Source organism: Cetorhinus maximus, chromosome 1 (genome assembly GCF_964194155.1).
Source record: "Cetorhinus maximus chromosome 1, sCetMax3.hap1.1, whole genome shotgun sequence".
Taxonomy (NCBI): Eukaryota; Metazoa; Chordata; class Chondrichthyes; order Lamniformes; family Cetorhinidae; genus Cetorhinus; species Cetorhinus maximus.
This window is the reverse complement of record NC_135879.1, coordinates 59,760,858-59,784,658: the sequence shown is the minus strand read 5'-3', so window position 1 is coordinate 59,784,658 and position 23,801 is coordinate 59,760,858. Positions and strand designations below refer to the sequence as shown.

Sequence of the window (23,801 nt, the reverse complement as noted above, 5' to 3'; positions counted from 1 at the left end):
ATTTACAACTGCACAGAAATGTTCCTAAATCATTTTTCATTGGTGTAAATATATTGTCAGTCATGATCAAAAAGCCACTGCGTTATGCTGCACATATAGAAGAATGTATTGAATCAGGTCATTTGGGCAAAGTTATATCCTCAATGCTGGAATAGAAAAGTAGGGAAGTTTTACTGCAGCTGTACAGGGTCTTGGTGAGGCCACATGTGGAATATGGTGTACAGTTCTGGTCTCCTTGTTTGAAAAAGGGTATAATTGCATTAGAAGCAGTTCAGAGAAGATTCACTTGACTGATTCCTGGAATGAAGGGCTTATCTTATGAAGGCTGGACAGGTTAGGCCCATACCCATTGGAGTTTGGAAGAATGAAAAGTCTCTTATTGAAACATATAAGGAGACTTGATAGGGTGGATACTGGGAGTATATTTCCTCTTGTGGGGGAGACTAGAACTAGGAGACACAGTTTAAGAATAAGAGATCTTCCTTTTAAGATAGAGATGAGGATAATTTTTTTTAAAGGGTTATTAGTTTGAAATTCTCTTCCCCAGAGAACTGTTTTTTACCTTCTGGGAAGGGCCTCCTCCCACCGCTGCTGGGATTTTACCTGGGCAGAAGAAGCCAATGCCAAGTCACCTGGCCACCAAGTAAAACCTGGTGAGCCTTAGTGCCAGGCTTGGTGGTGGGGATGTCTACTTAATGTGCCCATCTGAGGCTCCCCCAAGGTGCAAGCCAACCCCACCACCAACTCCCTCCCCCCTCCCACCCCGCATTCCTGCCTCCCCATGCTCATTCCAACCATGCCCCTGGATCGGCCAGCAGCTCTTTGAGGCGGGACTACTTCTTTGTGAGAGGTGGACCTCCCATCTGATACCAATCCAAGGGCCATTGGCCATTTAATGGCTGCAGGGTGAGCCAGCCAAGTGGAGGCGGGCTTGCCCCTGACTTTTATGTGAGGGGGTGGAACCACTGCCCCTTGTGTAAAATTCAGCCCTATGTGTTATAAAATGCAATGTAATTTCCATCTGCAAGAAAGGAAAACCTAGTGGGTCTTAAGTACCATTGAGGATTGTTGACATTTAAGGTGTTTTTTAGGCTGTTGCAGCACATCAGAAATGTTGGAAGTCTACACTGCCTACATTTCATTCTCATGTGGAACGCACAAATCAAGTTGCAGATATATTTGAGACTGCAGAATCCTGTAAGGCTTTAGAAAACTTTCTACATTACTTTCAATCATTTTTGTAAAGTTCAACACCTAGTGCCTTTTGTGGTTGTTAATAAAGCTGGATGTTTTGAAGATACGTGGCTGAATAGTGGATTTTATACAGAATGTGTACTCGAGCATAAAGATCCATACATGTAAATGTCAGTGTCTCAACCCTTTAAAAGAAGTATGAGTCAAGTTGTCATCCATTCTATTTGATGTCATTGTTAATAGTTTATTGGATGGCATCATAAGGGTTGGGGTTGGAGTAACAGTGCAGGCATCTCTTAAAAGATTTAGGGTGCAAAATTCGGAACTGTAGTACCACTGGTCTATCACTGCTAAGGCCCTTCACATGAAGACCCGGATGAAACAGCTGGTAATAAGTTAATCTGATCCGTGACATTTGGCTTGGACATCAAGAACATCAAGGTAGTTGGTGTGTTGTAAATGCTGTACTACCTCACTGAAAGCAGATGGACATTAAGCAAATGTCTGCAACATGAGCCTTTGGATGACGGCTGCCAACCCTGTGGGCAATGTTATTGCTAAGTTTTTTAGGGCTTCCAAATCTCACAGCAGATGAAAATAGCTGGGGGAGGAAATTCAAATTTCCTATAGAGCTCACAATGGCGAGCCTGACCTCAGAAGAGGTGCCTGCGGGGTTGCAACCCCAAGGCCTTCCTGACCCACAGACAGGTCACATGAAAATAGTGCATGGTCGGGAAGGGAGAGGAAATTCATTTTTTACAGTCAGTATCTTCAAGGTTTCAGGTTTCCCGACTCCATTCTCCCCACCTTCAGGAGACAACAATCCGACCCAGAGTTTTAGAGGCAGAGGGTTTGGGAAAGGAACACCGGAGCATGCAACCTAGGAAGCTGATGGTGAAGTAGGGGGCATGAACAGGTGGTGATTAGAGTCAGAATATTGAAGAGTTCATTGGGAAGAGTTGTAGTGCTGGAGAAGGATAAAGAGATAAGAAGGGAGCAAGACAATGGAGGGGTTTAGACAGGAGAAAAAGAACAGAGATGTAGATGGGCTTTTTTGAGGAGAGGGAGTGATTCTGCTGCTTCTGGAAGGGAGAGGGACAATGGCTAAAGAGAGAAATCCACTTACAATGCCAGCTAGTGTGAGGGCTAAGATGGGAAGTTAGATGATAAACAGTTTAGTGAGAAGGGGGTTAGCAGCAGGAGGAGGGTCTCATGGACAAGATAAGCTCGGAGAGAGCATATGAGGATATAGAAAAGAAACTAGTAAGATGAAGGTTTAGGGCTAGGATCGCAACAGAGGAGAATGTTCGTTCAGTGGGGAAAGAGTGACACATCAGAAGCAGATGAATGGATGGTCCCTATCTTAATGATAAAGAGTCCATGAGCTTCTTTCATATTGTTAAAGTTAAGGGTGGAAGGGCAGTGACGGGGGTTTAAGAAAACTGTTGGTTGTGGTCAAAAGAAGCTGAGGTTTCTTTCCGGAATGATGCCAGAGGTTTTGTTCGTAGACAAGAGTGAGGTCCACTAGAACTTGACATGGCCCAGGCAGACCTGGCGATTGATGGCTGAGCCAGTTGTGCATCACAAATGTGTAAATCTGCATCCCTTCAATCTGAGAGATCAAAGATGTAGGTTATACTGGGAGGTACTGTGAAGGTCTTGCAGGGAAGGGCAAAGGCGGTGAGAGAGTGGTTGAACAAATTAATAGTTGCTGAAATTTTGCAGCAAATGTTGTGTCAAAGGGTAGAATTAGAAGTAAGGGTAGAATTAACTCTTGTTCTAAAATCTTCTGACTAACCTTTAATACAGTCATAAAATAATGTTGCCGCTAGCTTTGAAACATCAATTTAACCAGTTATTTCTTCAGAAAGGGAACAGATCTGATCCATTTAACTCCAAGCTAGTTACTCTGTTGGAATTATAATCCATGTTGAAGCCGTCATACTGATTTAGAATCATAGAATGCTACAGTACCACAGGAGGCCATTCTGTTCAACGTGTCCATGTTGGCTCGCTGCAAGAGCAACTTAGATAGTTCCACTTCCCCATCTTTTCCCCATAGCCATTCAGATGTTTTTTCTTCAGGTGCTTACCCAATCCCTTTTGAAAGGCATGATTGAAGTTAAGGAGGCTGAAAATCCACAGCCCCACACAAGGACATTGTCCAAAGCTAGAGTGGAGGTCGGGTGGCGGGGGTTCGGGGGGATGCGGGCAGTAACTTCTTTATTTTGGGAGTTCCCGTGTTCCTCACCCTCAGTGTGAGGAGGCTAGGCAGGACGTACAGTCACCACCCCCTCCCTCTCAACAAGTATCGTTCTAATGTGTCAGGTAAATGAGTGTACATATCATTCTGAAGCACTTGATGATATCATGCACTAATAGTGTTTGTTGTATTATTTTGGTAAACCTTTTTTCCATCATGTTATATTGTATTAACGGATATTCTGAAGGCTTGCAGTTGACAACATTTATGTGAATAACAATTTTCTGTTGCTACTGACATAAGTCAAGACACCCTCCTAAATGGATAGATTAATGACATCAGGACCCACAGGATGATAGTGTAATGTGTGACTGAACTTTCCATAAACTGTTGCATTTGATTAAATAAGCAACACTTGGGGGAGAATTTTCTCCCCATCGGGGGGGGCGGGGATTTGGCGGGAGTGGGCGTGAGTGGGCGGGTAGCCGATCACTGTCCGCGATCGGCTGCGCACTGCCATTTTACATGGGCGGGCCAATTAAGGAGCGCTCCCTGTGCGGGTGGGGGGAGGAGGCTCAGACAGGGCATGCGTGCGAAAGAGCGCTGTCCCTGAGGTATAGAGCTGCCTCAGGGAGATTAGTTTGAATTGGAAAATTTTAAATAAAGAAAAGTTAAGACGTCCCCTTATGTGACAGTGTCACATGAACTGGGACATGTCAATGACTTTTATTAGAAACTTTAATTAAAATTTAAGAACCTTCGTGGGACCTCATCCTGCCCGTGGATGAAGGTTCATGATAAATGCGAAGGCCGCTTGGGCTCTTCGCCTGCCCGCCAACCTTAATAGGCCTTTGCCAGTTTGCCGGGCGCGCACCAGAGTCGGCTGCGCGCCCGGCAAACTGAGGGTCAGAATGACGGGCGGTGACGTCGGGACGCATGCCCGACATCATCGCATGTCATTTTACGTGTCGGTGAGCAGGGCCCACCCTCATACGCCAAGCCGAAGATTCTGGCCTTGGTTAACCAAGGAACATGTTGAAAGCTTCCCATCTACAGAGAAACTAGATAATCATGAAGCTGGAAAAGAAGACACTGGAAGCAGAAGGGAGGATCGTAAACATTTCATTTCAACAACTAGAAAAATATTACAGGTAAATTAAATTTCCACTTGCATTTTGAACACACACACACGCACACAGATTTTATGTGCACACACCTTGGTCTGAACTTTACCCTTGGCGGGTGTGTGCAGTGGGCGGGCCCGTGACCGGTCAGGAAATGGGCCATTGCCCACAATTGGCACCCGACCGCGATTTCACGCTTGCTGGCCAATTAAGGCCCACCCAGTGTGAAACGCATCTTCCCAATGGTCGGGAAGGGCCAGGCAGAGCCAGGGGCCTATCGGGCGTCGGGTTCAATGGCAACCCGGCAGCCGGTTTAAAAATGGCACAGGCAGCTCCTTGAAGGCTGCCAGGGAAGAACATATTTGCAGCCTTCTGAAGGCCGAAGTTATGGCCTCAAGTGCGGCTGGAGTCGCCAGGTGGGAGGGCAGGTCGGGTGGGCACTTGGCACCCCCCCTCCCGGTTTTCGGACGCGTGCCTCGTGGTCCACCTGGAGGGGGTGGCTGCTAGGAGGGGCACCCTTGTCCCCAGAGATGGAAGGAGGAGGCCACCGCACCGAACAAAAGGAGCTTGGGAGGAGATGGCAGCGCAGGTCAGCAGCCCAACGCTGTGTGGCGCACATGGTTGCAGTGGGGAAAAAGTTTAATGACCTGCTGCACTCAGGAAGGGTCAGTACCGTGTTGGCATGGATCAGTGTGTTGACGTGTTAAGGTCTGGCCGTCCCCCTGTGGAGCTCAGGGGTGTTAGAGTCTGAGTGCCAACTGTCAATGATGCAGGAGCTGGCCAAGGAGGTGAGCCTTGGCTGCTTGGACTGAGTGCCTTGTGGCTCAAGGGCCACGACTACGATGTGTCCTGCAAGGTGCTCCTCAGGTGGGATTGGCCTGGCTGCAATGGCGCTGCAGGTAGAGAGTAGACTAGTCAATGCTCCTCTAGCCTTTCAGGATAAGACAGCCCGTAACAACATTGAAAGGTCGCAGACAGGCGGCAGCCCCCCAAACCTCCTTATCCTAACCAGATTTGAGCAGGACGTCTTGGAGCTGGAGAGGGTGCACACACTTTGGTGAACCAGCCACGGAGAGGCTGGGGTGTCAGGCGAAGGTAAGAGTGCAGTGCACAGAGGTGAGAGTTTCGGATGGTGCAAACATTCTTGTGTAGTCTCATCACTGATGGGAGCCTCAAACCTGGATTCCCCATTGATCATTGAAAGACGATGGCACCATGATGCAGATCTCCATTGTCTCGCCAGGGTGCTTGGCATGCACAGTGACAGTGTGATGACTTAAACTAATGACATGTTGTTCTCCCTTAGATTCACCAGCAGGCACTCATTCACAGGACCCTGAAGAGCCACCCCTGATGCCAGAGGACCGCTGCACCTGCATCATATCCGCTCTCTGAACCAGGCACCAGCACAGATACCAGCACCTCAGTGGGCATTAGATCATCAGCTAGAGTGTCAGTGCACAGCAGTGAGGGCACTTCACACTCACTTGAGGAGTAGGCAGAGGCAGAGAGTGCCCAGGGCACTGGCAGTTGGAGGACAGCTGGAGACCAGGATAATGCTGATTCGAAGACGGATGATGAGCCCCTAGAGTCGTCTAATAGGGGCCAGATGCTGGATGTCCAACAGGATGTGTGGGAGGATCTGGCAGAGATCCATGAGCATCTCCATGCCTTGGTCTCTGTTGTGCAGGGGTCCATGCAGAACATGAGTACTACATTCACCCCAATGGCCGAATGCATTGCCTCCTCCATTGAGAGAGTGGTGACTCTCATGGAGGGGCAGCTCCAGGGACAGAATCAGGGGCTCCTGGGGTTGTGCTCGGACCAGCAAGTCCTCACACAGGCGATGACCTCAGGCGGTCAGTGCCAGTGTGGGAGATGGATGATGCACCCAGTATCCCAGCTAGGTGCCCGTCCATCAATGGCAAGCAAAGAAGTCCAGAGCGACCTCACGTTGGCATACGGGTTGCTTGTCATCTCTGCGGGCTTCTCTCAGGGCGCTCTGGATGACGGCAGCAGCACCTCCGCCCCTCTGCCAGTGACTGTGGCATCAGATGAGGCTGCGATGATTGTGGAGATGCCAGCTGTGGCACTGGCTGCTCCCTCCCGGGTCCAGCACAGGCTCCACTGGCCAGAGACGACTGCCAAGGTCACCAAGGCCAACAAGACAGCAGAGTCAGCAGGCTGTCTCCAATGCTGCTGCCAGCAAGGGTGGAGGGGAGGGCGCACCAAGACATGGCGCTCGCAGACGTAAATTTAAGGCACATGAGGACAAGAGGGACAGTTCACGGGTGATCTTCTGTTGTGTAATGTTTTGTTTATGTTACTGGTCTGGGAATGAAGACCAGAGAAGGTTATGTTAATTTTTTTGGATTGTCAAAATGAGATAAATTTTGTTGTAATGACCTGAGTGTGCTTCACTTTTTTATTTTTTTGGTGCAGGGTACACCAGTATATAATGCTGGACGTGAGTGGCTCTGAACTTCATTGCACAGGCACTGAGTGGACTTTGGGTTCAAATGAAAGGGTCATTTCAGACATCTTGGATGGAGGCGGCAGCCCTAGCATGAGGTGGAAGCAGATTTTTGGCAACCTAGCTGAAGGAGCTTTGGATCAAGGCATCTCTGGGGTCCCTGCCTCGCTGAAGGACACAGTGGTCTGCCTCCACGCCCTCAGCATTCTCCTCACCGAGCTCCTCTTCCGACTCACTACTGGATTCATCCACTGTGGCCTGTGGAGCTGCGTCAGGATCCTCTTCCTCCAGTGGGTTCCCCCTTGCCAGTGCCAGATTGTGGAGAGTGCAGCATTCAACCACTCTCAGTGACACCCGCTCTGGGGGGTATTGTTGTGCTCCCCCTGAACGGGCTAGGCATCGGAAGCACATCTTCAGAAGACCTATGATCCTCTCCATCACCGCCCTTGTGGAGGCATGACTCCAATATAACGCTGCTCTCCCCATGTTCTTGGGCAGCGGAGAGGCAGCATAAGCCACCTTTTCAACACATAGCCCTTGTCACCCAGCAGCCATTCATCCAGTCGGTCTGGAGCACTGAAGAGTGCCGGCACCTGGGAGTGTCTCAGGATGTAAACGTCATGGGAGCTGCCAAGGTACCGTGCACAGACTTGCAGAATCTGCGTCCTGTTGTCTGGATGTTCATGGAGTGGAATTCCTTCCTGTTGACGAAGGCACCCGGCTGACCCACTGGCACCTTGATGGCCACATGTGTACAGTCGATTGCACCCTGGATGTGGGGGATCCCAGCAATCACTGCAAACCCTCTGGCTTGCTCGGCCTGGCTGGCCTTGTCTGTATGGAAATGAATAAATATCACTACCCACCTGAACAGAGCTTCTGTCACCAGCTTGACTCAACTGTGAACAGCTGATTGGGAGACTCCATAAAGATCCTCCACTGACCCCTGGAAAGAGCCAGAGGCATAGAAGTTGAGGGCCACTGTGACCTTCAGAGCCACAGGCATGGGGTGTCCACCCACACAGTTGGAGGTGCTCCCAGGCCCAATCATCTGAAAAATGGATGTCACTCACTCGCTTGAGAGGCTGAGCCTCCTTTGGCATTGCACCTTAGACATATTGAGGTAGCTGCATCGCTGCCTGTAAACCCTGGCAGCAGGATAGTGGCTTCTTCTGGGGCCCCTTCTGCCTTGGGCTACCTGCTGGCCCTGCACCCTTTGTGCTTGCGCCTCCCCTCCCACAGGTCCCTCCCCTGGAGGCTGCATAGGGGCACCTGGCCTCCTCTCCCTTCTGGCCCTCTCTTCCTCCTCAGAGGAGGTGCCTCCAGTGGAGAGCACAATCCCCATTACCAGGGTAACAGAAGGCTGTCTGATACCTGGAAGGGTCCACACAGTGAAAATCCTCCGGGGGGCTTGGAGACACCAATGAGTCCAGAAACGAAGCCTAGAAATGCTAAGAATGAAGCTCAGGGCAGACATGAAGCTGTCAAGTTCAAATAAGCAACTAGCAGCAAACTATCTCCTAAACTCCTCACTACTCACACTGGCAATGCTGCTGACCCTTTTCATCCCGACCTTGGATGAAGTTTTGCAAAATGTGAGCTGCCCGCCCGTGTGATGAACACCAAATCACACGGGCAACATAAAATCGGGTTCAATTGGGTTTTTAATGGCCTTAAGTGACCTCTTAATTGATGGCGGGCGCGGCTCCGACACCCGCACGCCTGCTGACCTGAAGGTTGTGCACGTGCGGGATGACATTGGCACACTTGCCTGACATCTTCTCGAGCTATTTTATGCCTGATCGGGTCAGGCGTGCGCCCACCTGCGAGGCTTAAAATTGTGCTGATTATATATTAATACAATTCTCTTCGCTATAATCAGAAGTAGTTATTGTGGAAGAAATAGCTAATAAAACTTCCAGACGCTTCCAATATGTCCGTGCGGTGACATAGCAATTTTCTGTCAATGCTGCAAGAAAAACAAAAACAATTTTCATTCAAAGCATATATATTATAATAGCATGCCCTGTGTACTAACTATAACGCTTTATTCTATTTACAGGCTACAGATTCACTCTTGAAATTTGGGAACAGATAACACTATAAGGGCACTAGACAGGATAGCACTGTGAAACTACTTCCATCGCAACAGAAATGGTTGCTAGTCCCGGAATCATATGGAAATCCTTTGGAAAGTCAGAAAAGATCTGAAGGGCAATACCTTGGAGTAGGGTGGATGAGGGTTTCTGGTTTTGCACAAGCATAGTAAGCATATTAACTAGAGAGGCAATCTGCGCTGCCAACTGTGCTCTGTCCAATTATATATTAAGCAAATTAATTATGTCAGTGTGTATCTGGGAATTACCAGACATAATTGCCTGGTTCAGCACATACCCTTTTCCAAGAGGCTCCTGGATATTTGTGAGGTTGTGGAAGGGTGAGCATCTGTTTTGTATGACTGGCACGTACTTTGGTTTGCTACTGCAGTTCCTGCAGATATATGGTGCACCCAGATAAGATTGTGTAGAAGCACAACGTGAACCTTGCTCCCTACATGGCATAATTTCAGTGGTGATCATGCATTCCCTCGCTTGAGAATTTGACATTGTCATGTGCCTCATCACTCTGCTCTTCTGAGATAATTATAGCCCCAGGAATGAGTGCATCACATGCTCTGGAAATGTAAAAAATTTATGCAGACATCAGAGGCACCGACTAGATTATGCACTTTAAATACAACTGAAGAGAAAAACAGCAGACTTCATTCATATCAATGAATGAGTTCACACTCAGTTGCTAGCAAGCTGATTAAGTTAAGCATTATGAACAATGCTTTCAAAATGACATGACTTACATTGAAAGGGAAGATTATCTCAGGAAAGAACCTACATTTTGCATTTAACAAAATGCTGAAACTCTGGGTGTATACTTTCTTCCTTGTGAATTAGCCACAGTTGTTTTCTGATAATGCACTGAGGCCAAAAGAGTGGTTTGTTGTGGTGCCTTTGGGACTCCCATGTTATGCTTTTGACCTTTGCTTATTTCACTATACTGTGTGTCATCCGTTTCAGGTTATTGATCCATTTTCCATCATCCTTATGAAATCTTGGAACATTTCTTAATTATCTTTTTACTGTGTTGTTCAAATTATAGCCTGAAAATGATATGTCACCAATGAAGTTCTGATCATGTTTGCAAAGCTGTAGTGGCTCATCCTGTACCTCTGCTTCTATTTTGTACACTGATGCTTTCTCCTTCATCAATTTAACTGGTCAGTCATCATGAGCAGGTTTGTTCTCAGTGGGGGGAGAGATTAGCATGTGTTGCATCCATTTATCAGGCATTGAATGGGAGCAATTGTCACCTCGAAACAAAATACAGAATTGGACCGGGCAGTATTTAGGTTTCACAGGTGCTTTTGGGTGCCTTGCATATGCTAGTCAGGAGCCTAATGCTTCTTTTAGGACACCATCCCAAAATAGTAAAAGAAAAAGGGCTCTCTGGATCTTCAGCACCTTAACCAGCAGCAGGAACCCTGCAATCCTGCAAATATTAGATTGGTATAACTTACAGTAATGTGGAGCTCCTTTGTCTATCGGTCCAAGACCTAACAATCTACCCAGCTACAGTTTAAATGAAGCCATTGGCCATAATGTAATTATTAAACTTACATTAACATCTGCAAGGTAAAATGAAGTGAAACTCCATGTTTGTGCTGAGAAAGTGGAGCAGGTGCAGCAACAGGAACCAAACCCCAAAACTGCAAACCTGTTCAATTTTGTCACAGCTTCCCAGTCTCTGAAACTCACAAAGTGAATCAAAAAAGTTCCTCTGGCCTAGACAACATGTGTAGGACTGTGAATAAACTATGAAAAATGTTTTCATGCTTAAACAATAGATTATGATTAGAGGTACAATACTGCACCCACACCCCACTTCAATTATAAATTAATACGTCACGCAGATGCACATAGGTTATGAGTTTGGCAAGGACTGATCATTAAAAGCAAAGGGTCACAACAACGAAATCGCTAAAATCAAATAACACTGAATAGTACTTTTTGTGTGGAAGCAATCAATGTACACGAGAACACACTGGGAAGTTTGAGACGTGTCTATTTGAAGCTTTGTGCACCGCTACCGCAGAATGTAAATGACTGAAATCCAGAAAGAAAAGATTAGGCAGGATGGAAACTATAGAGAAGATATTGAGCAGATTGTGCAAGGAGCAGCAGAATCAAGAGAAAGGGAGTCAGAAAACAGAGGAGATACAGAATAGAAGACACAAATACAAGAGACAAGAAAAGGATTAAAGAAAAATGATAATTTATATTTGTGTATATTTATATTGGGATTTATGATTATTTTGAAGTATACTGTCAATTTGGAATAGCTTTCTGACCATGTTTCTGATGAGTAGCCTCATCTGCCAACACCACACATATAAAATACTATGTGATGAATTTTTTTGTCAAGTTTATGTCCAGAAAATGGTGTGCAGCAAATTTTGGATATATGCTGGTTGCAGGTAAGGCTCCCCTCCAGAAGATCAAAATCAGATAATTATGATTTCCAGCATCCGCAGTAGCTTTTTGTTTTTATCCCTATTGTTTGTGCTCCATGCTCTCATTAATGTAAATGTATCAACAGCAATAGAAATTCCACACTCCCCACAGGGAAGTCATACTTTAAGGGAGTGCAGGTTGGGAATAGGGTCCTGATTCTCAGCCGCCTGTTCTGCAAATGTGAATCTCCGCTGGGAACACAGCATCATGGAATATCCAAATAAAAATATGGGGTGGATTTTAACTGTAGCCACTGGGCAGTCAATGGGTAATAGCCACTGGCCACTTGTTTTAAAACTCGGTTGCTTCTCTTATCCACGTAAAATGGACGTCAAGGTCTCTCGCCTGGCAGGAAGCTAAAATTGACCCCAAGGTGTGCTTGATGGCGTTTGTATCTTGAACAACAATTCCGGGACAGAAGAATCTAATAAAATACCGATACTGAGTTCACATGTACATACTTGGCAATAAAATCAGTATTATCACAAAGTATGCTCGAGTATGGTTAGATCCAAGTCCTGTGGGCAGTTCACTGTGCAGTTAAATGCAAAAAAAGTAATTCCAATTGCCCAAATTTCACACTTCGGCAAATGCACATGTCGTCACAATCCTGATGTCTGCCTATAGCCTAATAATGAATACTAGATTTACAAAACATATATAAAGTACTGCAGTAAATCACCCTTACAGCAACAGATTTTTTATTACCATAAGTCCTCAAATCCAATATAAAATTTCTGAAAATCAGACACAGATGTCAAATCAAGCCCGAGTTTCAGAATCCCATGTTATCCTTTCTATGGCCCTCTTATTACAAATGTTTATTTTCTGCAGGGATGAGAGTGAGTTACTATGTTCTCAAGTCATCTACCTGCAAACTGGCAACACATTCTCATGATCTCAAAACATTGGGAAGGATTTTCCCCTTGTCAGAAAGGCGTGACGGGCAGGCCCAGGAACGGTCGCGAGACTGACTGCCGCCCATGACTGGCTGGCCAATTAATGACCAACAGCATTAAAGGTGCGCTAAGAGCCTCAGCGCTGCCTGGTGGGGGCAGGAGGAGCGTGAGCGCTGAAGTGTGCACATGTGCAGGGGAGCGCACACTGACAGCTTCTTGAAGGCACAGAGCTGCCTCAGGGAGTTGAAGGATTTTAAAATTAAAAATAAACTTTTTACATACGATACAAACATGTCCCCACATGTGACTCAGTCACATGAAGAGGGACATGTAAAAAAGGATGTTAAAAAATTTTTATTGTTTTTTTTTAGTAACCGTTGGAAACCTCATCCCGCCCCTGGATGAGATTTCATTAAAAATGCAAAGGTCGCCTGGCCTATTCACCCGCCCACCAACTGAACGGCTGAGCGGACAACGAAAAATGCACCTTAATTAATTACTTAAAGGCTTTAATAGGTCTCTTAATTGTCAGTGGGCGGACGTCATTGCACACTATTCCACTCCCGTTCGGATCGGGCACGTGCCTGCCCGCGGGACAGAAAATTCTGCCCATTGTGTACAGTGAGGGAATTTTTTTTATATTAATTTGTGGGATGTGGGCGTCGGTGGCTAGGCCAGTGTTTACTGCCCATCCCTAATTGCCCTTGAGAAGGTGAACTCTTCTGAATTCTCCCTCAGACTGCAGGGTATTAACAGCACAAAAACAGGCCTTTCTACCTAACAGGTCCATGGTGGTTCTCACACTCCACTTGAGCCATTACAAAGATTAGAAATGAAAAATTACTTCATAACGGATCAGAGACTTTCGGCAAGCACAAGGTTCAGAAGAAAATAAAACAGCTAATTTTGTCTGGTCAGGAATCATGTGATTGCATTGGCTTTCTTGATTTGCTGATTTATTCCCTGGATGATCCACTTAAAACAAGGGAAAGGTCTGGGCTGTGCTATTTTTACTTCTTTTATTAACAGATGTTAGGACAGTTTTATTTATCCCTTTCCTCCATAAAAGCTTAATTTATTACCATTTACAAAGAAATGCATTGCACTGTCCCCAAGGGTTGCTGGGCAAAGATAATAGGTCTATAGTCAGTGGAGGCCACTGTTTGGCTCCAGCATTTGCAGTCTTATTTCCAGTCCTGGTTATAGTACCATTTTCCAAGAGCACTCTTCAAGCAAGCCTCTGCTTGGAATTGTGGCTCCCAGCCAAAAATGAGTGAAAAACCCTTGCACTAAGGCACATATTCCATCAGGTCCTTGCTTTGATTCTCTGTGTGTCTTGAACCAGCTGACCGCAGCCATGGCTGCAGTTGGGACACAATGTTTGTCTCAATGCCTCTAGTTTATAGAGGAGAGAAATAGTCCTGCTCCTGAGCACTATCTAGTGATTCTTGCCAGAATGTATGGTGATTAAGGGAGGACAGGATTGGCGATCTCTATGGTGGAATAGTGTGTCAGCACTACCTGTCTTGAAGAATGGCTGAATGCATGAGATACTGCAAGGCTCTAGCATTTGTGGAGGGGAAAGGGGAGAAAATTAGAGCAAAAAATAAAATGAGCTGCAGTAAACTTAGAAGTAAAAGAAGTATCTACCCATGCCACAACTAAACAATGGGATGTAAATTTACCCCTAATGTAGGTAAGTGTAAGGCTGTTACATATGCAGTAATCCCCCGTTTAGAGCACAGTCTAATGATGTGTTTTCATTTTAGAGTGGTTTTCATATAAGGGAACTTTCTGAATAACTCTGTCTGCCAGGACTTCAGTGTTTGGTTTAGTGCAGTTAGTAAGCCTCAAGGGGCTGAATGGACTGCATCTGTTATTATATATCATATACACGTTATGTATCTCTACTTTCCAGTCTGTCTTGATGAGAAAATGAAATATCCCAGCTTGTCCTGGTGGGAGCTGGGAACTCATCCCTCATCTCTGATGATGGGATCTAGTCTCTGCTGTGGAATGGGAATGAATCCCGAGTTCTCCTGTTGGAATGGGGACCAATTCCTGGCCTCCCCCGGTGGTACGGGGACCCAATATCAGCTTTCCCTAGAGGGGCAGGATTTTTCTCTTCCTGCCCGCCTACTCGGGCTGTATGTCTGTGGCTGCTCCACTGGTAACTGCAGCTGAAGTGACCTTTCCGGTGCCCTGCCTGCTGACAGCCGGTAAAATTGCCAGGAATTCGGCTGGGTAGCAAACATACATACATACATAATAGCAGCAGCAGGAGACCATTCATCCCCTCAAGCTTGCTCTGCCATTCGATAAGATCATGGCTGATCTGTGTGTGTTTCGAGTTCCACATTCCCATCTACCCCCGATAACCTAAGAATCTATTTACCTCTGCTTTAAAAATATTCAGTGATCATGCCTCCACCACCTTCTGAGGCAGAGAGTTCCAAAGTTTCACAACCCGCTGAGAGAAAAAATTTCTCCTCATCTCTGTCCTATAAGGGTGCTTCCTAATTCTGGACTCACCCACTAAGAGGAAACATCCTTTCCACATCCACCATGTCAAGACCATTCAGGATCTTACATACTTCAATCAAGTCACCCCTCACTCTTCTAAACTCCAGTGGAAACAAGCCCAGCCTGTCCAACCTGACCTTTTAAGAAAACCTGCTCATTCCAGGTATTATTCTAGTAAACCTCCCCTGAACCGCCTTCAATGCATTTACATCCTTCCTTAAATAAAGAGACCAAAACTGCACATAATATTCGAGGTGTGGTCTCACCAATGCCCTATATAATTGAAGTATAACATCCTTACTTTTATGTTCAATTCCTCTTGTAATAAAGGATAGCATTCCATTAGCCTTAATTACTTGCTGTAACTGCATACTAACTTTTTGTGACTCCTGCACGAACACCTAAATCCCTCTGCACCTTGGAATTCTGCAGTTGTTCTCCGTTTAAGTAATACTCTGCTTTTTTATTCTTCTTGCCAAAGTGAACAAGTTCATATTTTCTCACATTATACTCCATCTGTCAGATTTTTGCTCATTCAATCTGTCTATTTCAGCCTGACCATGTCTCCATCACAACATACCTTCCTGCCTATCTTTGTGTCATCTGCAAATTTTGCTACTATGTCTTTGCTCCCCTCATCTAAGTCATTGATATAAATTGTAAAAAGTTGAGGTCCCAGCACAGACCCCTGCAGGAGTCTGTCACATCCTGCCAGTCAGACAAAGACCCATTTATGCATACTCTGCTTTCTGCCAGCCAGTCAATCTTCTAATCTTCTATCTATGCTAATCTGTCACCCCCCCCCCACCACACCATGAGCTTTTATTATCTGCAGTAGCCTTTGATGCAGCACCTTATCAAATGCCTTCTGGAAATCCAAGTACAGTACGTCTACGAGCTCCCCTTTATCCACAGCACGTTACTCCTTCAAAGAATTCTAATAAATTGGTTAAACATGATTTCCCTTTCACAAAGCCAAGTTCCTCTCTCCCCTCCACCTCCTGATTTACAGCTATTACTGGAATATTTTTTGTATCCTCTATAGTGAAGGCAGAAGCAAAATAATTGTTCATTTCATCCACCATTTCCATATTTTCTACTATTAACTCCCCATTCTCACTCTAAAAGAGGACCAGCATTCACTTTACCTACTCTTTTCCTGTTTAAATACCTGTAGAAACTCTTGCTACCTGTTTTTACATTTCTAGCTAGCTTCCTCTCTGTCCTGATTAACCTTTTAGCCATGCTCTGCCATTCTTTATATTCTGTCCAATCATCTGACCTGCCACTCATCCTTGCGCAGTTATGTGCTTTTTCCTTAAGTTTGATGCTTTCCCTAACTCCTTTAGTTAACCATGGATGGTTGGTCCTCCCTTTACAAGGCAGTGTCCTTGTTGGACTGGAAACATACTGTTGAAGAAAAAATTTCCTGAATATACCCGTGGAACTCTTGCCCCTCTCTGCCCTTTACACTATTACTATCCCAGTCTATATTTGGATAATTAAAGTCCCCCATTCACACCGCTCTATAATTTATTTGCAAATCTTTTCCTGTACATCCTTCCCACTAGTTGGTGACCTACAGACTACAGACTACAGCGAGCAATGCATTTGCATCTCTTTTCTTCCTGAGCTCTAGCCAAATTGATTCTGTCCTTGATCCCTCTGAGACATCCTCTTTCTCCAGTGCTCTCCTTTATCAATGCCACTACTCCTCCTCCTTTTCTTTCTTTCCTATCTTTCTTGAACACCTTGTATCCAGGGATATTTAACACCCAGTCCTTTCCTTCCTTGTTATCACCACAACATCATATTTCCACACGGCAATTGGCACCTGTACCTCACCAGTCTTAATTACCATACTCTATGCATTCACATCCATTCACAGTAACCCTGATTTAGACTCTATTCCTGCCCCCTTTACTCTGACCGCACCCATTAATTTATGATTCCCTACTCTAGCACCAGCTATCTCTCCCAGTATTCTGTGCACCTTGGTATTCCCCTCTAATATTCTCTCCTGGTTCCCACACCCCTGTCAAGTTAGTTTAAGCTCTCCCCTACAGCACTAGCAAAACACCCTGCAAGGAACTCTTGTCCCAGCTCTGTTCAAGTGCAATCCTTCCAGTTTATACTGGTCCCATCTCCCCCAGAGCTGGTCCTAATGCCCCAAGAGTCTAAAGCCCTCCCTCCTCCACCATCTTTCCAGCCATGCATTCAAGTCTTAGCTTCCTATTTCTGCACTCACTTGGGCATGGCACTGGGATTAATCCGGAGATTACTAATTTTGAGGTCCTGTTTGCTAATTTTCTACTTAGCTTCCTAAAATTCAGACTGCAAGACCACATCCCTCTTTCTATGTCATTGGTACCGACGTGGACCACAACTGCTGGCTGTTCACCCTCCCCCCTCAGGGTGCTCTGCAGCCGCTCAGTGATATTCTTGACCCTGGTACCAGGGAGGCAACACACCATCCTGGATTCATGTCTGTGGCCATAGAAAGGCCTATTCATTCCCCTAACTATCCAATTACCTATCACTATTGCTCTTCCAGACTTCCTTGTGCCCCCGAGTACAGCTGAGCCGTCCGTGGTGCCCGGAACTTGGCTCTGGCTTCACTCCCCAGATGAACCGTCACACTCATCAATATTCAGAACTGAGAGTGGATTGCACTGAGGTGACTACTGCTCTACCTGCCTGTCGCTTTTTGACCCCTTCCCCTTCCCTCTCTCCCTGCATGTTCTTAAGCTGTGGGGTGACTACATCTATAAACATGCTATCCACATTACTCTCAACTGCATGGATGCTCCACACGACAGCTGATGCTCGAGTTCCACAACCCGGAGCTCAATCTGTTGCAACTGACAGCACTTTCTGCACAGGACAGGGAAGCATCCTTGAGAACCACAAAGCACAGGATGGGCACCCTTGAGCTTGGAGCAGCCCTGCCGTTTCTCTATTAATTAACTGATAACTTTGTGACTGTGATTAAACCTTACTACTGGTGCTAAACCTTACCAATATTAATAAAGCTTTACCAGTACTAATAAAACTCACTACTATTAATAAACCTTACAAGATTGATAAAACCTACCAATACTTGGTACACCTTACTAGTGGTAATAAACCTTACTTGCGAATAAAAGATAAGACATACCAGCTACTCACTTGTTAGTTGTTATGAATAGTCAATATTATTGACATTTTTAAAAAAAATTCCCAGTGGTTTAGACTCAATCCCTAAACAGTAATAACCACCAGCCAATCACCTTACGGCTTTCCTGTGATGTCACTGTTCACTTTTTTTCAAACCAGGCCACTCATGGACAACTGGACAATCTCTCCTGTGACTCCCGAAGGCAGAGAGAAATCCAGCTCCCATACGCTGTTCACAGTTAGTTCAACCAAAAGCTATGGGCTGGAACTGATTTCCGGAGGTCTTCTGGGTTCTCTGCACAAAATGGCTGTTCTCAGCTAGACTTAATACTGTTCAAAACTCAAGAATGGCTCCTAGCCCAAACTGTCAAAGCATGCTTCCATTTTCGATATTGGGTTAGCCCAGGTCTGGGGTCATTCCTTTTCCATTGTCTTTTAGCCGAGGTAATTAACATTTTAAGTGTCTCAACTTGAATTGAATGGCTCCCATTTTTCCAGTTTTTGTGAGATAGGAAAGGGCTATTCACACCTTCAGAGACGCCATTGTCAATGGGTTTCTGTTTACCCTTGTGGAAATGTGCATTGAATTTCAAATGTCTTCACATATCTGGATATGTCTACTTGCAATCTACTTGGAGCCTTCTAGATGCTTGACAAACATTGCTGTTGTAAAAGGTCAGGTGACTTTTGGCATCCATTTTTTTAGTCAATGCCTTTTCTGCCTCTTTCAGCTCACTTGGCTTGTCATCAGCCCTTTTAATGCACAAGTTACTTCCCTCAAGCTCTTCGACTAAGTGGGATGTCTCCTTCACTGTTTCTTGACCTGCTTGTGGATTTCCTTGGTCCCTGCTTAACTCTGTGGGTGCTGGCTTAGCCATTTTAACCTTCATGGGTTGTATAACCCCCTGTCAGGCTTCTGAAACCTCTTCAGCTGTCTGCAACTTTACAAATGTGACTTCAGGCCTGGCACCCTGTCCTCACTATCTCTGCGCCTGTGTTGTCGCCAGCCAGCAGCATGTTGCTGGGGCTGAGTAGAGACCGAGCCCCAGTAACTTCTCTGCCATTTCCTGCTCTCCACCACTGAGTGAGCAGACAGAAGACCTCTGTGTCCAACAGGGGGAGCAACCGGAGTCAGTCAGCTCACAGCTTAATCTAAAAATTACAGGTTGGGAATGAACCAATCTTTATTACTTGTTTTCTTAGGGAAAATTATTTTTGTCTAGTACATTTTCATTTAGCATGCTGTTTTTCGGGAACACATTAGGCACGCTCAGTGAGGAATAGTTAAATCCTTAGTCCCTCTACTTCACAAAGCTTTCAACCTTCTGTAGAATAACACATGTATCTGCATTTCTTCCAATGCAGAGCACTTGGAGCATGACCATGAAGCCTTAACTGTTAGAGATAATAAATCAAAGTTCTGGAAAATCTCCCAGGGCTGGCACTTTCAGATTCTCTAAAATAGAGGCAAGTTTGGAAAATTGCTTTGGAAGTTTGTGAGAGTATTAGAAAATTCTTAGAAGTTGTGTCTAATGTTTGGCTGTTACACAGATCTATCTAAATAAACATGGTCTGGAAAATTCCCCATTGATCAATGACTGGGAGGACACTTGACCTGATTCCAATGCAGGCCTCAAGGCATTAAAATTCAATGTATGTCATCTTGTTTTTTTGCTGGTCTAAGGGCAGCAATATAATGAGGTTTGTTAGGAGTTCAATGGATTTTAAGTTTAAAAAAAAGTCTAAATCCTAATTGGCAGAAACTGCTTTTTATTTTGTATTACACAGTTCCAAAAGATGGCCTGAAAAGTCAAGCTTCGTTTGATGAAATGAGGACAAGCTATATCAAGGAATTGAGGAGAGTTATAGCAAGAAACGAAAATAACTCTGGACAAAACTGGCAACGGTTTTATCAGTTGACCAAAGTCCTTGACTGTATGCATGAGGTGAGTTTAAAAAAATAATATTGCATAATTGCATGATTTCACAGTTTTCCTATTCTGATTACTAAAGTACTTTGTGACTTTTTTTGAATTTTCCTCAGATATGGCAAAATTTTATTTCTGACACTTGGACTAGATTTTGCTTTTGCAGCAAATGTAAGACTGACATAAGGAGAATGTTCACTAAGAGTGAGATTTAAACTCCTAGTCACGAGCTGCTCAAATTAAATTGGCTTTAAACTGCTCTCAGTGGCCAAATTGTTGAGTGACAGTTTCCTGAAACATTGGATGTGTCCATTCACAAAATAGCATTAGTGAAAGGATCCCTGCTCACAATTAGTGTCAATATTAGTTAGAATAAAATGGACAAATATCATAAAGCAGCAATTGAGTTTTCGGTATCTCGATGCTGGTACATGGATTTTTATTGCGAGAGGCAGGTTTGATATTTTTACTAAAAGACATATTGATAATCACTGGCACATGAAATCCCTTGCTTAGTTTATGTTCGATTTTCTTGTACGCCATGAATTGTATGATCACCTGGCCTTACGGTTGACATAGTACATCCCTTATTTTGGCTCCCAGCCTCCTGCAGAGAAGAGGTAGAAAGACAAACATGTTTTTTTTTGTGGCAAGAGGAAGGGCAGTGGCAATTTGTTGCATCACTGATTCTGAAACCTCACAGCATTTTTGGTATTTGTCCCAACGATTCCTGATGAAATCCCTGTGCAACTTTCAGCCACCCACAGTGAGCACACAATTGGCATTTCCTTGTGTCTTTTCACAGCCACAGGATAAACAAACCAAACATGCGTTATGGAGCAATTTGAAAACGTTATCCCCCATTTTAGGATTTTTTAGGGCGCCATACTTTGGATAGGAGCTTTACTTTCTTAAAGCAGAGAGTTTATTTAGAGTTGGGAGATTTGGCTCTCAGATGAACGTACCAGGGCAGCTCTCCGTTGGAGATGATTCCACTGTGTGATGCACTCTCCACTACCCACTACTAATCCCTGGCACAACGCAGAGCTACATTCACATAGGTTCTAGATATCATATGTAAGAATTGACTTATATAGTATCAGTTTTTACATGTATTGGTAGTTGAAACTGGTTAAAAGTGTACAAATTGAACAGGGATTCTCAGTAATTATTGCTGGAACTATTTATGAAAATGGTTTGTAAAAATGGATTGAATTTTAAGATCATGAACCTGTGTAAGAAAAATGTTCTCTGATTTCAACATTGAATGTCTGATTTAATGTACTGCACTTATACAGCTCACAAATATTGATGGCAATGCCTTTATTCTCACCTAAAATCGATACTTGAATTAACCAGGATATAAAAGTGAATGAGTCAGAAGGCTCCAGACTGCAGTCAAACAAAAATCCTAGTCAACATGACAGAATTTGATTTTCTCAAAATCAGTTTGCCATTATTAAGACAAGGATAAGCCAGAAGCCAGGTTAAAATGTGTCATTTTACATATCTGAACCTTTGGCTGCGAAATAAGATATGGCACTAAAATGGGAATGCGGATCGCAATGTGCAGTTAATTTGTGCCCATTGCTTCTGATGCAGGCAGCATGCAAACATCACGTTGCCTGCTCATTTAAACTATTGTAGCATGCAGCCAGTACTAAAGCACCTTGTAGAGTGGCTGCAGGCCTGAGCAGGGGGCACAAAATCATGAAAGGCTATAGCACCACTTAAAGCCAGCCTTCACCTCTTAAAGCCAAGGTGCTTTCTAGCTGGAGCAGGATGTTGCAGATGTGACTGTGAACAAAAAGAACACTGAATTATAGAACAAAATGGCAAGAAGTGGGCTGCAGATTTTACGGTGTCACACTGGAGGCTAGGGTGGAGGAGCTGATGAGGAGGAGATGTCGTTTATCCACAGGAGGTCAGGAGGTGCTCCAGACAAACTCTCAGAAATCAATGGAGCAGATAGCTGTGGTGATCAATGCCAGGAGTCTAGCCTCGTGTACCTGGATGCAGTGCTGCAAGAAATTCAGTTTCAAGTGGCCGAGGTCAACAAATGCATCTTCAAATATTGTGTCCTACTAACTGTAGCACTGGCCTCATGCTATTCAACGCACCACACCCCCCATCACTCACCTTCCAACAATGTTTATCAATCATGACTCATCGCTCATATTCATAGCTTCCCCTCACCTTCACATACACAGCACTGCTGCAAGCCTCACACCCACATCTCACAGCTTGCACGCACTGTCAGCTGTTCAACCACAACAGCCACACCAGCCAAACAGATTTCACCAAGCTCACTAACACATTTCCCTCTCTCTTGCAGGATAAGGTGGCACATAACCAGAGGCAGCAGCACCTAACCAGCAGGGGACATACACAGCCAGGTTGAGGAGATGATGGTCCCCCCCCATCACTGGAGCTGCCATGACAGAGGCTGTGGCCAGCGGTGGGGATGAAATCATCAAAGATGGTAGTGTGTTCATATCTTCTCACCACCACTTCCCCTTCACTCAGTAATCTCATCTGATTTATAAGCTTCAGATCATCTAAGCATGCACTTCTTGATTTTTCCCCTCCCATTTACACAATCCTAGCCTTGTGCCTGTCTCCTTTCAGATACCCAAGAACTGCAAGCTGATCAGGCAGTGGTGGAAGAGCAAGAAGAAGAAACACTGGCACTCGCTCTCACCCTCGCAGCTACCAGCTCAGATACTGACACTGCACGTACTTTAGAGGATAGCTTAGAGGTGGGATCTTGCATGTGGTGAAACACAAGGCACAAATAGCCTGCAGATAGGGAAATGGGAAAGGGTGGCGCAGGTGCCAACTTGTCAGAGAGCACAGTTGCACACGAGTTTTGATGCAGATGTGTTCAGTGGGGTGGTCTCTAGGAAAAGGCTGATGAGGATGCAAGAAGAATGTTTTGTACATTTGCAGGCATGGGGGTGGAGCCCAGCACAACTTGACACAAGGCTTTATGCAGAATTTGGAGCCCATCCTTTACAGCGTGGAAGTAGTGGCCAATTCCCTGACAACACATGTGGGCCCAACCATGATGCAACACCTGATGGTCAATGTCTCAGCTTCCATTGCACAAGCAGAAGCCAATCTGAGTGCAACAGTGGAAGCTCAGACCGAAGTCATGCAGGCTGAACTTACTGCTACGCAATTGTGCAAAGGGGCTTGCGGGCTCTCACAGCACCCAGCAATCTGTCCTCTAGCAGATTTACTCAGATTGCTGTGGTGTCACCCTGAGGGACTGGCTAAAGCACTGTGGAGCATGAACTTGCTATCCTCTCTCAAGATAACAGCATTCGTCCTCCACCACTGCTACTCCACAACCTCCTTACTGTTCCCTGTCAGCTAGCCATCCCTGACTGATGCTACCCAAGCTGAGGTGGTGCAGCCTGAAGTCAGGCCTTCTAGGGCCAGAGTGTCCTGCAGTCTCCCCCACTGAAATTCAGCAGCCTTTCAACCAGCCATGTTGCAGCCACTGCATAGGATCACTAGGACACGCAAGGGCACTAAAGGAATGCACAAGTGCATTTCATTGACTTTTGTTCGGAAGATTGGATGGTTTGATTGATATAGTTGATTTGGAATGGTTCTTTTGTGGTGGTTTTTATTTCAATATTGTGGCCAAGAGGATGCTGTGATGGACAGTAACAGAGGAGGGTAGGTTGTGGAGAAATCGAGCTTGAGTTCTCTGGTACCACAGCATGGT

General features: G+C 45.2%; 1 protein-coding gene across 3 annotated transcripts in view; it reads left to right on the top strand.

Annotated features, from left to right (window-relative positions):
- nr3c2 (nuclear receptor subfamily 3, group C, member 2) overlaps positions 1-23,801 on the top strand; it is a 400,233-nt gene that overhangs the window by 370,054 nt on the left and 6,378 nt on the right. For all 3 annotated transcript variants that reach the window (XM_078541236.1, XM_078541242.1, XM_078541249.1), the window contains one exon: positions 19,926-20,083. In XM_078541236.1, coding sequence (XP_078397362.1) covers positions 19,926-20,083 — 158 coding nt within the window. The remainder of the gene's footprint in view (positions 1-19,925; positions 20,084-23,801) is intronic.